The sequence below is a fragment of the Toxotes jaculatrix genome, chromosome 17 (genome assembly GCF_017976425.1).
Source record: "Toxotes jaculatrix isolate fToxJac2 chromosome 17, fToxJac2.pri, whole genome shotgun sequence".
Classification (NCBI taxonomy): Eukaryota; Metazoa; Chordata; class Actinopteri; family Toxotidae; genus Toxotes; species Toxotes jaculatrix.
In genome coordinates, this window is record NC_054410.1 from 18,699,889 (window position 1) to 18,713,860 (window position 13,972).

Here is a 13,972-nt window from a genome sequence, read left to right on the forward strand (position 1 = left end):
CAAATGGTCAGAAATATATAGACATGAAAGACTGCGCCTGGTACATATCTATAGAGTCCACAGTAAGTGCCTAACCTGAACCCTTACCCTAATCCTAACCTGAACCCTAAAACCAAGTCTTAACCCTCAAACATGCCTTTGAAGTTGTGAGGAAGAGCCAAAGTGTCCTCACAAACATGGTTTCGAACCAAATTTGTCCACACATAGAAAGACACACACACATACACACAAACACACAAAATCTCTGGACAAAATGACCCAGAGTCATCCACTAAACCACTGCCAATCACTAAAGATGGAAGAAGGTAGGCGTGTGAGTGTGTATGTATGTGAGCGCACCTGTCTGCATCCGTGTGAGAGTGTGTATTGTCCCCTGCTGTGGTCCACCAGGACACAGTGACTAGTCTAATAACTGGTGCACCCTGATAGACCATGTTTCTCTTCTATTCTCCTCTCTTGTCTTCTCTCCTCTGTATCTTCTTGTCTTTTAACATTCAATTCTGCTAATATTCAGTTCGTTTTTGTTTTTTTTTCTCACTGGCCTTCTATGTTTGTCTTTTTTTCTTCTCTCTTCATCCTCCGTAGCTCTCCTGAGGTTTAGGGAGTTGTTGAAAATGTCTGGTCAATACATATCTGTACTCTTCACACAGCCCTGTCAATAAGGATCTAATGGAAAGTGTGTGTTTGTGTGTGTGTGTGTCACAGTGTGTGTGTAATGATGTTGATTAGCCAGGATCTGTTGGCAGCACAGTGTGTGATGGCATTGGCTTCTTCTCAGCATGGGGCAAACTACCGATTGTGTGTTTCTACCTCTTCCTATTGTTTTTTGGTAATTCTTGAAGTTTTGCTGTAACTTGGAGCCTAACTATCAAGTCATAGTACTTTTAGTAGTATTAGTATTTTTCTTAACTGTATCCTTGAGTACTTCAGGTCCTCTGTCTGCGTTTTCCCTGGTCTCTCTGCAGTTCGTAGCCGTATTCAGCAGGGCCTGGTTTCCATCGCAGCCAGAACAGTCATCACCCACCTGGTCAACCACCTTGGACATTATCCCATGTCTGGAGGCCCGGCTACTCTGTCTAGTCAGGTACTGTTAATGTGTGTTTGGTGGTAATGATGGTACTAGTGTGGCGTATCATACATGGCGATGATTACCTGTTTGTCCTGACAGGAATAAAAGTCTAAAGAGTTTTCTATACTATACTATTTTAATCACTGCATTTTGCTTTAGCAACACTATGGCCCATGTTTTCCAGGTGTGTGAAAATCAAGACAACCCGTTCTGTGAGAGCGTTGATCTTGGACCAGAACTTTTCCATTCACCAAACCTGCAGTTTCTGGTTCTGAACGGCTCCACACTGCTGTCAGTGCTCCAGGTAACCTCAACTGAAAGAAAAATGCAAGATTTGAAGCTTTGTACGATTCATACTAGAGCCGAGGTCACACTACATTCCATTTACACCAGTTTAAACCACTGTTTGTCAGGAGTGGTTTATGTTGACTGAGCTCTAACCTAAAAGGCAGTTTGTTTGTAGCTGAGACTGCTACTACTTTATTAACTTTCAGCCACTCTAGGGATGGAAATGTCAGTTGTACAGCACGGTAATATGCCAACATTAGCCTTGCTTGGCTGTACTTTTAGCTTAATACTGCCTGACACCAACAAATATATGAAAATGATTTGCATCCGTGGACCCACATTGTCTCCAACATGCCAAACTTCTGTTCTAATATTTTTCCTGGTTTGGAGTCTTAAAATATCGTATAATATTTTTTCTAGCAGTGCGCTCTCCAATCAGTTGAGGGCCGTAGAAAGCTGCAAATCTTCCCCCAAGCTTCCTCAGAAGAGCATCATTCCAGCTTCTTTTTCCCACTTTTCTCTATTGTCCAAGGTGTTTTCATATTTTGAGAGAGAATTGTACACTCAAGAGATAGGGCTTACTTGGTTTTAAACCGAAAGCAGATTATATATGTTTGTATGTATGTATATGTATCAGCAATTCTAATTAAAATAACGTCGTACTTGAAGGTATCAAAAAAAGCCATCGTGCTGTAGGCCACATTTGTCCTGCAGAGACTGAAAACTTTGTAACGCACTTTTGTGCTTAAATGAAAGAGGAAGTTCTTTCTTTATCCTGGATTCAAATCTTTAATCTCCTCTGTTTGGGAAGAAATGCTGCATCCTAAGCACACCATCTGAAGAGTGTTAACATGCTATGGATTCCTCCGTCTGCCATATTTTTAATGTGAGATTAGTCCAGGAGTTTTTTTCTGTCTCCTCCAAATGTGCTAAATTCTTGTTGTATTTCATGGTATTGTGTTTTTATGCACACCTGTGAAACACGTTGTGACTCTGGTTTTAAGGGTGATTTGCTATTCAAATAATTTACTTTCATAATTGCTGCTAACATGACATGTTGATATCTGTAAGCCTGTTCCTCCTGAAGTCCAACTCAGGTTAACACAGTAAAACACTACAGATAGTGATGCTTTGCATAGTTGAGATATGCTTTTACCAGACAGCTGAGGTGTGAATTGTGTGAAGGATGATTATTTATAATGAGAATAATAAATATAAATGTATAAATATGAGAGATCCTGTATTTCATACTGTTCCTTTCTTCCTCTGTTTCCCAGATCCGGTCAGAGTCTGGTGTACCAGGGGGTGGAATGACAGCTGGTTTGTCCTCTGCTCCTGCATGCGTTCGTGTTATCATCCGAGACGTAGCTGGAAAACACTCCTGGGACTCTGCTGTCCTCTACGGGCCTCCACCATGTTCCCCAACCAGCCCAGCACACACACTTTTAACACACACACAATCACCTCACAGTGCGAATCTTCATTTACGCACCTCTCCAGGAGGTCCACCTAAAAAGATGGGGTTGAGGAGAGAAGACAGCCAAGAGGACGGGCAAGAGGAGAGGGAGGCAGAGGAGGGAGGACGAGGTTTGGAAGGTGAGAGGCAAGAGTTTCAGGAAGAGGGGGAGGAGGAAGGGGAGGAGAGGAAAGTAGGTGAAGAGGAGAAGGGAGATCGAAGAGGAGGCAGAGACGGAGGAGATGGGGAGGAGGAGGAGCAGCAAGAAGAAGAGAAGGAGCAAAGAATGGATGGGGAGGTGGACCGGGTGGAGTCCGGCTTGGAACAGATTCTAGTTCCGCCATTGGCTAAACGTGTGTGTCGGGAGGCAGTGCCAGCGTGGGATTCACTGAGGGAAGGTGATGATGCACTGGATGAAATGCTGCAGTATCTGGGATACTCCAGTCCGGAGTGTCTACAGAGAGCAGGTATAAACACACACACACGTTTTCCTTAATTCTTGACTGCCCCTCATTATTTAAAAAGATGAACCTGCATAATATAAGAACCAACATTGGAGTCTATGTGTTGTTCTGAGGCTCTAAAGAGAGCAAAACACCAAACCTTGGAAGAATAATTCTGATTGGTCCCCACAGGCATGCCGCTCAACATCCCAGCCCCTCCTCCAGCTTGTGTTTCAGAGAAGCAGGAGAACGATGTGATCAATGCCATCCTGAAGCAGAGCGCCGCTGAGAGAGAGTTTGTCCTTCATGTGCGTAGTGTTAAACCACTTTAATTTTCTATTTCTTAGTTCCTGTGGCGTCTTGATAAAGCGAATACTCAACTACTGGTACCTCCCAAGTGCAGTACTAGCAAGTGTATAGTTGGGCTAATACTAATTAGAAGTAATAATATGTTTCAGGAGGTAACGGAAAGATCACCAGCTGTTTTTGTCCTGCATCCAAACTAATTTTGAGCTAACTTTGTAATGTTTCAGAAATAATATCAAAGAAAAAGGCTCTCTGCTTTCTGCTGCTTCTCTAATCCAATCACAGTTTGATCTGATGTCTTGATTTTTTTAAGTTTGTTAGAATATTTAATGTGAAAGAATCAACTAGGTGTTTTCTTTTAGCCAAGGTTCTTATTCCTTACCACTTCTAAATTACATGGTAGATTCTCTTAGATTGATTTTTTCCTTTCTTTGCATTTTTGTTTTTCATCTATTGAAGTGAAATGTCGAATGTTTCAGAGAGGTGAGGAGTTGAACATGAGGGCAGTGCAGCAGACTGAACCAGAGACCCAGACACCACAGTCAGCCTTCTACTACTGCAGACTACTGATCAACATACTGGGACTCAACTCCTGGGAGAAGAGGTGAGACCAGGCACAGACAGACGAGTGCCCAAATAAAACTGGACTTTTTAATGCTTAAAAAAAAAAAAATCAACAAGTAGTCAGTTTGGTTATGTTTGTTCTATTTGTATATTTCTGTTGATGTTTCTTGCCTCCATGCCTCCTTTTAAATATGTCTTTTATATCTCCTGCGGTAGTTTGAGGCCCTGTGAAGGTAATCAGAATGTTCATGAGTCTCATGAGGACCATCTTATATAGGGATTTTTTATTTTTCAGTTTACTTTTACCTTTATAAGAAAACATAAGGGGGGAAAAAAAGAAAAATGAAAACACTATTTTTGATTATTTTGTGCTTGAGGGCCAATGAATATGGAGTTTTCTACACAGAGGCTGTTTTTCAGGTTGCTGTAGGACATATGAATGGGCCGTCTTTTATTAATGTGTGTCTCCTCTAGAACAAACCGAATGCTTGTTGAATGCAAATGAGACAAAAATTTCAAACTCAACAAAGTATTTTGAGCTAATTAGATGCCACGTTTTTCCATTCACATGGCACAGCATTTCATCTTCTCAATGACTCTGGGTTAAAATACACAATGTCAAGGTATCACTTTAAATGTGTCTGGCCAGCTAATGGACACTCATCGCTCTTTATACTTTATCCAGGGAATTACACCGTCTGCATTCACCCTGCACAATGGACTCCTTAACACACTGTGTGTGTGTGTGTGTGTGTGTGTGTGTGTGTGTGTGTGTGTGTGTGTGTGTGTGTGTGTGTGTGTGTGTGTGTGTGTGTGTGTGTGTGTGTGTGTGTGTGTGTGTGCGCATAAGAGTGTGTGATAATGAGTATAGTACTCTATTGATCAAACTCAACCCATTTGGAGTTAGAATAAAAGGCAGTAGTTGAAGAAGAGAATGATGGAGGGAGATGTGGCAAATCAGAAAACAGGATGAGTAAGGCACACAGAGATGTGGAAAGGGAATAATAAGCAAAAAAGAAATGGAGCCCAAATAATGTGAGTGAATATGGGGGGAAAAATGAGACGGCTAGAGAAACAGAAAAAAAAAAGAGGATAGAAGGCTGAGAAGGAAAGATAAGAAGAGATTGTCTAATCATCTGTTATTGTCCCCTTATGTCTCTCCAGGTATTCATATGGGGACATTACAGACAGTAAGATACTGACAGTCACCCACGTGTGTGAATGCATGCGTGCGTGTGTGTGTCTGTGTCTCCTTTTATGCTTTTCCCTATAATCCAGGATGTAAATGGAGTCTTTCAGAGCAGAGAATGAGGCCATTACCAAGTATCAGTTTAATAAAGAGCAAATTGCTGTCTCCCTCTGTCTCTTTATCTCCCTCTCCTTTTCTCTTTTTTTTCCCTCTCTCTGAGAGTGAAAAGAATGATATGTCATTATCAGTCCACTCCAGGCTTCACTGTTCGAGTCTTGGTTTTATATCAGCGGTGCCGAGGTTGGTGGCTGGTCCCTGAGACATTTTGAAGGGTCCCTGGACTAGTTGATCTGTATGAAAGGCTTTTGTTTTCATTATTATCTTTTATTACCTTTTTCTCTTTGGACCCTGGAAGTGGCAGTGACAGTAGCTGTGGAGAGCATGAGATGTTACATTTGCTCATTTACAGTATGGTAGTAATAATAATAATATGCAGTAATCTATATTTGTAACAGCACAGTTTAGGCATCAGTATAGAAACAGAAATGCTTGTTGAATTGTGAAAAGGCATCTGAAATTGCTCATTTCTGAATCTGTCCGTCCAACACTCACAGTTACTCCATGCAGTGTTTGGCCAGGTGTGTCGAGCTGAGAGAGTAACCAGGATTTGAACTTCTGCTTTAAGCTTTCTGTCACTCGTACATCCATTAAAGACCGTCTGAAAATACAAGCCATTATCCCCATATTTAGAAGATTATCGTATATTTCTCCTGTGTATGGCAACCAACTTTTCAACCCACTTTTGATTGTGGTTGTTCAGAGCAACCACCAACACTTTTGCCTTCAAATGCAGTCAGGAGACACACCATACAAGCTAGTTCTTTTCAAGCACACCCTGGCTTTTAGAGATATTGTTTTCACCCTCAAATCCAGTTCTAGTCACAAAGAGCAAGGGTGCATAAAGATTTACCTCATCCTTGTTGTAGTGTCTTGACATCTTTCAGGTGTACACTGACCTCTAGTAACAACTGTTGAAAATAAAAAGATTCAACTGTGAATAGAAATTTGTGAATAGGGCATAGGTTAGCGTGGTTATTTAGTAACCTTGTTCCTACAGGTTCTTCATTCAGTAATTGCCGGAGTCTTGTGATCTCTAAATCCTCCAAATTCTTCCTTATTAAATGTTTTTCCATTGCTTTCAAATGCAAAAATAACATCTGACAAATGGTGGACTTGGCAGTGGTAGTTTTATATTTTTGTTGACCTGGTATCAGAGCCTCTAGCTGGCCTTTCTTTAAGGAGTTTGCCAGTCAGTTGTATTTATTATTAACAAGCAAAATGTATGTTACAAAGTCCATGCACACAGCCATTGGAGGTCAGTTTTTTTGATTCAGCATTACTATAAAGAGTTTATTATTATGACTGTGAAAAGGGCCCATTTCCAATTTCTCATGCTGGAGGATTGAAAATTGAAAAGGGAACAAGCTAATTTCTTACCAGACCATATACTTTACTGACCTACAAGCTCTTTGGTGAATCATTCTTATGCTGATGGAGGCAATGCTCTACAATCTATGTGTGTGGGAAATCTGCTGAATTAGACCGCTGCTCAGAGCCTGACATAAGAGGACATTTTTCTCAATACAAAGCTACCCAAAGGTCTTTTGAACTGAGATGAGAATGTACGACCAAATTTCTTTTTGAAAAAGTGTTCATTTACCATGTATTTTAAAACGTCAAACATTCATTTTCACTTGGCTATGAATAAAGTCTTCTTTGTGTTGTTTTGTTTTTCTTTCTTTTTTTTCCTCAATCATGAGCTTTTTTTTTTTCTGGTCCTTTTCACCAGAAGTCCTGCCAGCTCTACTTCACTCGTCTTATTAGCTGGCACGGGATTGGTCGTTGTTTTGGGGGTTTTTTTTTTTTTTTTCCAGGAAACAGTGACAAAAACAGGCAACCAGCCAATTAGGAGAGATGAGGGTAGTATCCAGATAATGGTGGGAAGGAAGGTTTAGCCATAACTTTGGATAATGATTCCTAACCTGTTCGTGTCTGTGTTTTGCAGGAGTAACTTTCATTTGTTGAGGAAGAATGAGAAGTTACTGAGAGAGCTGAAGAACCTGGACTCAAGGCAATGGTAAGGAAATGTAAAAAAGTCAAGCACCTCTTGTCCTTTAGTGCATTCCTCCATCCATCTCCTCTTTTCGATATTCTCATTCAGGTTTTTGTCAGTTCATGATTTGAATTCTCCCTTCTGTTTCACAATTCTTTCATTTATTCCCTCTTTCATTCTGCTCTAAATGGGATACAGCAGAGTCCTATAGTCCCTAAGACATTCAGGGTTCTTTAAATATTGATTTAAGTGCAGTTTTAAAACACAGACATGGACTGATGGGTTCTTAGATTCAGTAACAGCTATGCTTTGCCCTATTACACCGCATCCCGTTCCACTGTGAAGTTATTATACCTCTACCCCTTGTATCTTTCTTTGGGAAGTACTTGCATAAAGCTTTGGTAAAGTAATAAACTCATAGAAATTGGTACAATAGATGTCACCACTGTAGCAAATCATTTTCCACTAGTTGCCGTGTTGGTCACCATTGTTTTGCTTTTCCTTCGTTCTCTTCCAGCCGTGAGACCCATAAAATAGCTGTATTTTATGTCGCTGAAGGCCAAGAAGACAAACACTCCATACTCACCAACACAACGGGCAGCCAGGCTTATGAAGACTTTGTCTCTGGACTGGGCTGGGAGGTAGGAACACGTTTGTTCAGATAATCTTAAATGTGCTGACGTTGTTTGTCTCCTTCACACAGTCGAATTGTACATTTAGCTTTATATTGTTTTCTTGACATTTTCTAAATTAATTGCATAACTGCATCTAGTTATCTGCTCTGCAACTAATATTTTAATCATCGTCATGTTATTAATGATTAAACTGGTTAAATATTGTCCCTCTGAGAAGTTTTAGCTGACTTGTGTAATCACATTTTTTGTTCTTTTTAAGATGTCAACATTTTATCTTGGTTTGCTGGTTAATGAGTTCAGAGGAAGTCTGGTTTGATTATTTTTCTATTCTAGGCTTTGATAGAGGATAGAAAGGGAGTTACTATTTTTAATGTGTCCTGCATGTTGTGTATGGGACACGTAGGTGGACCTCACCACTCACTGTGGCTTCATGGGAGGTCTCCAGAGGAATCGCAGTACAGGCCAGACCACACCTTACTACGCCACCTCTACTACCGAGGTTATCTACCACGTCTCCACCCGCATGCCCCACGACCAGGACCACAACCTCACCAAGAAGGTAACACACACCTGTCTGAATGGTGCTTGGTCATCTAGGGGCGTTGATGGAAGTAAAGGAGTTCATAGTGTTCACTCTCCTCTGTCCACTTATTGGAAGAGCAGCTAGTTACCTGTGTGTTGCTGGGTGATTTTGAACAACACACAAACTCTGTGACCTTTCAAAAGTTTCAAACTTTCATTGCAGTTGGATGGAACCGTACCTACTTTCTGTCTGTATCCATCTGTTTATCCTCTAGCTATTACCCTCTCACAAACGGCAGCAATGTGTGTGTCTGTGTGGTGTAACTAGTAATAATAAGGACCCTTTTTTCTTGCTCTAATATCAGTACTTTTATTTAATGAGGGCAAATAAGAAATAAGTGCAATAAGAGGAGTTTAGAAAAGAAAAAAGCCTCTCCTCTCCTCTTCTCCCCGTCTGACCTTTCCCTCCTCCCTCTTTTCCTCCTTCCCACTCCGCTCTTTGCCTGAGAGTGACATTGCAAATGACCATAAGTTGCTGCACACACACATACACACACACACACACACACACACACGCACGCACGCACACACACACACACAGACACCAATCTGTTGATGTCAATGTTTCTACAGCACGCCAATGTTTCCAATAATTCTTAGCAGTAATCACGTCTGTGTTTGTGCATGGTGTGGACTTGTATCAGTGTCTAGGCAGGCAGGTTTATTGTGTATCTATGCATGTGTATGTGTATGTGTATGTGTATGTGCGCGTGTGTGCACACCTGTCAACCCCCAGGCACTGGGCGCTCTGCACATGGCCATAATGTCCTTTTAATCAGATCATACTTCCTGCTTCTCGGCCTATCACGTCGCTGCAGGCTCCTGATTGGATTATCAGCGCCTGGTCCGACACGATCCGTCTCCCTGATCAGCTGATGGCCCCATCAAACACGCATACTCACATATACACACACACACAGACACACACACACTATAAACCTGTTTAACGTGACACAAATACACATCCACAAAGGGCTTCATTCACATCAGTCTGCACAAATAAACGCACCACTATGAATTTGCGCTGCTGCTGGACACAGAACCACACATGCACGTTAGTTAACACACAAACACACACACACAGGCTTACAAACACATACACACACAGTTTGACAAATGTGTCCACAAGGAGGTTAAACTGACAGACATACACATGTCCATACTGGCAGGCATTTATCATCCACCCTCCTGCACACACACACACACACAGCAGTAGACACCGCAGTGTGGTTTTAGTCCATTGCAGGGCATTTGTCCAGTTCTCGGTGTGTTCTGGTCCTGTTCATACCACATCTGCTTGAAACATGATTAAAAGGATTAAAGCTACATTTAAAACAGCGATCCAGCTCAGAGAAGCACATCAGACACTAAGACTCCACTTTGCCTTATTAGACTGTGTCATCTAATTGTTCTGACACCCAAAAATACTGCTTAAAGCTCATAATTCTCACTCTCCAAATGCAATAATGGCAGAGCCCTTCAGTTTTCAGTATCACTGTGAGTTGTGTGTCTTGCTGACACTTTGAATTGCAAGTACCGTCAGAGGAAAGTGCCTCTAAAAGATTTATTTTAAGCAGAATACATCTCTATTCCTCACATATTTCCCTAACTCTGCTTCATATATCAAGGTTAATTAGCCCTATAACTCAGTGCAGTCAGGTAAATTCATGTAGAGTCATTATGGCAAGTGGGTGAAGTAACTTCCAAACATGATGAATAAGGTAACAAGTTCTCAAGGCCTCCATATTAATGTATTCCACCTCAGGCTTATATGAGAGTTGAGTGAGTTGTGTGTGTAAAAATAAAAATACATCTTGGTACTGGTGTAATGTGGTACAGCATTTTGGGTCAACAAATCCCTTCACATTATGCAGACAAATTATATGTTTTTACAAACCGTGACAAAGTACACAGCTGATTCCAGTTAAAGACACATTTAAAGGGAAATATCTTGTGTTTGTCTGAAGGCCAAGGCCAAGAGCGGCAGCCATCTGAAGGTGTGTGACACACCAGACAAGTAGAGAAATGTCTGTGCGGGGAGGGGTGTGTGTGTGTGTGTGTGTGTGTGTGTGTGTGTGTGTGTGTGTGTGTGTGTGTGTGTGTGTGTATTTTGGCAGACATCAAGGTTAATCACAGAGCTGTCATGCCCTGACTGTAGTCCCCTGACTGAATGTGAACCACACACATGCACACAGCGTCAGACCTGATCCCATCTGTCTTACAGCCCTTACTCCATCTTTCTGGAGCTTCACTCTGTCTTCGCGTCCACTCTCCATCTTCACACACTCACTCCATCACCCTCAGGGCCACCTATATCACATACACGCACAAAATCAAAAGCCTTGGGTTTATGATGGATTCAGCCTATCTAGTTCATTGTGCGAGATCCTCTGCGTGTATGTCTGTGTCTGGCATGGACTCAGATTGTGTTATTTATAAAGTGCAAAGGAAAATGTGAGACATTTATTCCATTTTGATTCTAGTATTAATGTTTCTTTTCCGCTCCTTCCTCTTCCCGCTTGCCTCCACACCTCCAGCTGAGACACCTGGGAAATGACGAGGTCCACATCGTCTGGTCAGAACATTCCAGAGACTACCGTCGAGGAATCATCCCCACGGAGTTTGGAGACGTGCTAATCATCATCTACCCCATGAAGAACCACATGTACTCCATCCATATTCTCAAAAAGCCAGAGGTAAACAGTGTTCACCGTTTTGACTCCGGACTCAAACTGCCAGTTGTCAATATTTTGTGTAATTATGCGTGGATGCTAGAGCTTTTATATTGTATGTATTTGGAGAGTCAGTTGGGAAGGAATACAACTCCACAAACACACAGTGTTTTGGTTCATAATTTTATGTTTCCTACCAGACTACACAGATATGCATCCAGATTGACTAACAATCCTAGAGAGAGTCTTGCCCCGAGTCTTGTTGCTCTGGTTAATGTATCAGTCTAAAACACACAGACGTTAATACCACAGCACTGATAGCATAACTCTATTTCAAACAAGACCTAACACAATAAAATGCTGTTTTTTTCTCTGTATGACATAGATACCACAGCACTAATAACATAACCTTATTCCGTTTCATTCATTCTACAAGCAAAATATTGAATTATCATGAATCCAAAAAGAAGTTAGATAAGATATTCTCCGTGTTGTCGTCCTGAAAGCACTGTATTCAGTCATAGAGTGCATGGCTTGGAGACCTGGTCTACAAACAAATTCAATAAAAAGTCTGACATTATTCTCTTTGGTGGATTCCACAAGCAAAGTATTGAATTAAATCAAAAAACCATAAGCTGAATAAAATAGTATATCATTAAAAAAACTGTCATGTCAGTCATTACTTGTCAGGCCAGGCCAAGGTTGTCCTGTTTCATAATATTACATACAATTTTGTCTGACAGGCTTCCATAGGCAGTAGGTTCATTAACCACAAATCAAAAATAGAGTTGTTTGTCATGTTCAACGCCTGTTTCATTACTTGCGTTTTTGTGTCTGTAGGTGCCGTTCTTTGGTCCGCTGTTTGACGGTGCCATAGTGGACATGAAGATTTTGCCCACCATGGTCAGAGCCACAGCCATCAACGCCAGTCGAGCTCTCAAATCCCTCATACCTCTATACCAGAACTTGTATCCTTTGAAAACCCTACTCAGAATATGCAAAACCAAGAACAGACACCAAAGGTATGTACAGAAGCCTTTATTCATTAACACCTCATGCTCAGCTCTTTAACAATTAGTTGTTTGTAGGCTTTGCTTACCTACTTTAAGTTGTTAGAATACATCTATGCTGTTGTGTGGGCTGTTGAAATCCTTGCTCATGTATGTGTGAGTGAGAATGTTGGTTATCACTCAGCTCAAGTGTTAAGAATAGCAAATCAATGTCCAGTGGTGTTTGGCTTTCAGAATATAAGTGCTAGTGTGATAGAGCTGTATTTAGTGGGCTCTGAAGTGCTATACATCAAGTGTGTGTGTGTGTGTTTGTTGTGCACAGCCAGGCACATAAAGTTGGGAACGACTGTGTGTGTGTGCACGCGCGCAGGCGAGAAAGAGAGACAGGCAGACAGGTGTGTATACAGTCTGTCTGCTTGATCCAATGCGATGGTAGTTTGGTTGGAACAAGCCCAGCGGTCAATACTTATCGATGGCTCTCCTTTCTAACGCTGTTTCTAAATGAGGGGTTTTGCTCTCTGGTCTCACACACATGGACATGGACACTCATGCACACACACGTGCACACACACTCTCCTCACACAGTATTTATTCTAACAAACGCAGATAGATGATTGCACTCGCACGGACACCTCAGAAGTACAATCACATATGTATTTCCGCATACAGACATGCAGATCCATGTGGTGTTGTTAAAGAAGTGCACGTACAGACACACACACACGCGCGCAATTGTGAGGTGACAATGTCCCCCATTGAGGCAAGCAGAGCGACTGACTGATCATTGGAATTTCTTCTAAGCAGCACTTACAGCAATTTGATTCCCTAATGATACTGTCTTCCTGTCTGTCTGTTTATGTCTGTTCTTTTTTTTCTGTACTTCTTCCCTTCATTTCCAGAGAAGTTCAAGTTTATTTCGATTCATTGCGATAACATGTGGTTTCTGATTGTTAATTGTATGAATTCTTGGTGAAAGCCAGAAGCAATGCTTTAGCACACAGTACAGTATAGTCACCTCCTCTGCCTCGTGAAGCTAACGTATACAGCCTGGAACTGCTCTCACTGACACACTTTGTTGATTCAGCAAAATGTATGCAACCCTTACCCAAATCCCCGTCTCTTAGCCTTGGGTCCCTTCCTCTTCTTTGTATCTCATCTTAATTGTCCTCTTGGTGTCTTTCTTTCTTCCTCTATGTCTTGCTCCTTTGTCTTTCTCCTCTGTTCCCCCTCCTTTCAGAAAGATAATACGAGTGTTGATGGTGATGCTAGCCAAGAAGGTGGAAGAAGTGGGGGGGGAGGGGGAGGTTGAAGAAGCCATTTTGCTCCGCCACCTCCACCCAGCGAGACGGAGAGATTGTTAGGCTCAGTGTGGAGCTGTAGCTCGTATCTAATGCCTCTCAGCCCCATTGTGTTTGTGTGTGCGTGTGCACTTTCTTCCACATATACATGTTTCGCCTTGTGTGTGCATTTTGTGTGACTCCAGCAATCTTGAATGAGTGTGCAGACATGTAGACAGCTCTACAGTTGATGTTTGTGCGTTTTCTGCATTTGTTGTGTGTATGTCCGCATGCCTACTGTATGTGTGTGTGTGTGTGTGTGACCCTGTACACGAGCTGGATGACACACATGTCGCGCATGCTCGTTT

The 13,972-nt window shown here is 41.7% G+C and overlaps 1 protein-coding gene across 7 annotated transcripts in view; it reads left to right on the top strand.

Annotated features, from left to right (window-relative positions):
- Positions 1-13,972, top strand: part of ralgapa1 (Ral GTPase activating protein catalytic subunit alpha 1) — a 59,942-nt gene that overhangs the window by 26,946 nt on the left and 19,024 nt on the right. For all 7 annotated transcript variants that reach the window (XM_041060335.1, XM_041060334.1, XM_041060328.1 and 4 more), the window contains 10 exons: positions 966-1,084; positions 1,254-1,373; positions 2,635-3,280; positions 3,449-3,564; positions 4,042-4,166; positions 7,381-7,452; positions 7,946-8,069; positions 8,467-8,622; positions 11,183-11,341; positions 12,158-12,285. In XM_041060335.1, coding sequence (XP_040916269.1) covers positions 966-1,084; positions 1,254-1,373; positions 2,635-3,280; positions 3,449-3,564; positions 4,042-4,166; positions 7,381-7,452; positions 7,946-8,069; positions 8,467-8,622; positions 11,183-11,341; positions 12,158-12,285 — 1,765 coding nt within the window. The remainder of the gene's footprint in view (positions 1-965; positions 1,085-1,253; positions 1,374-2,634; positions 3,281-3,448; positions 3,565-4,041; positions 4,167-7,380; positions 7,453-7,945; positions 8,070-8,466; positions 8,623-11,182; positions 11,342-12,157; positions 12,286-13,972) is intronic.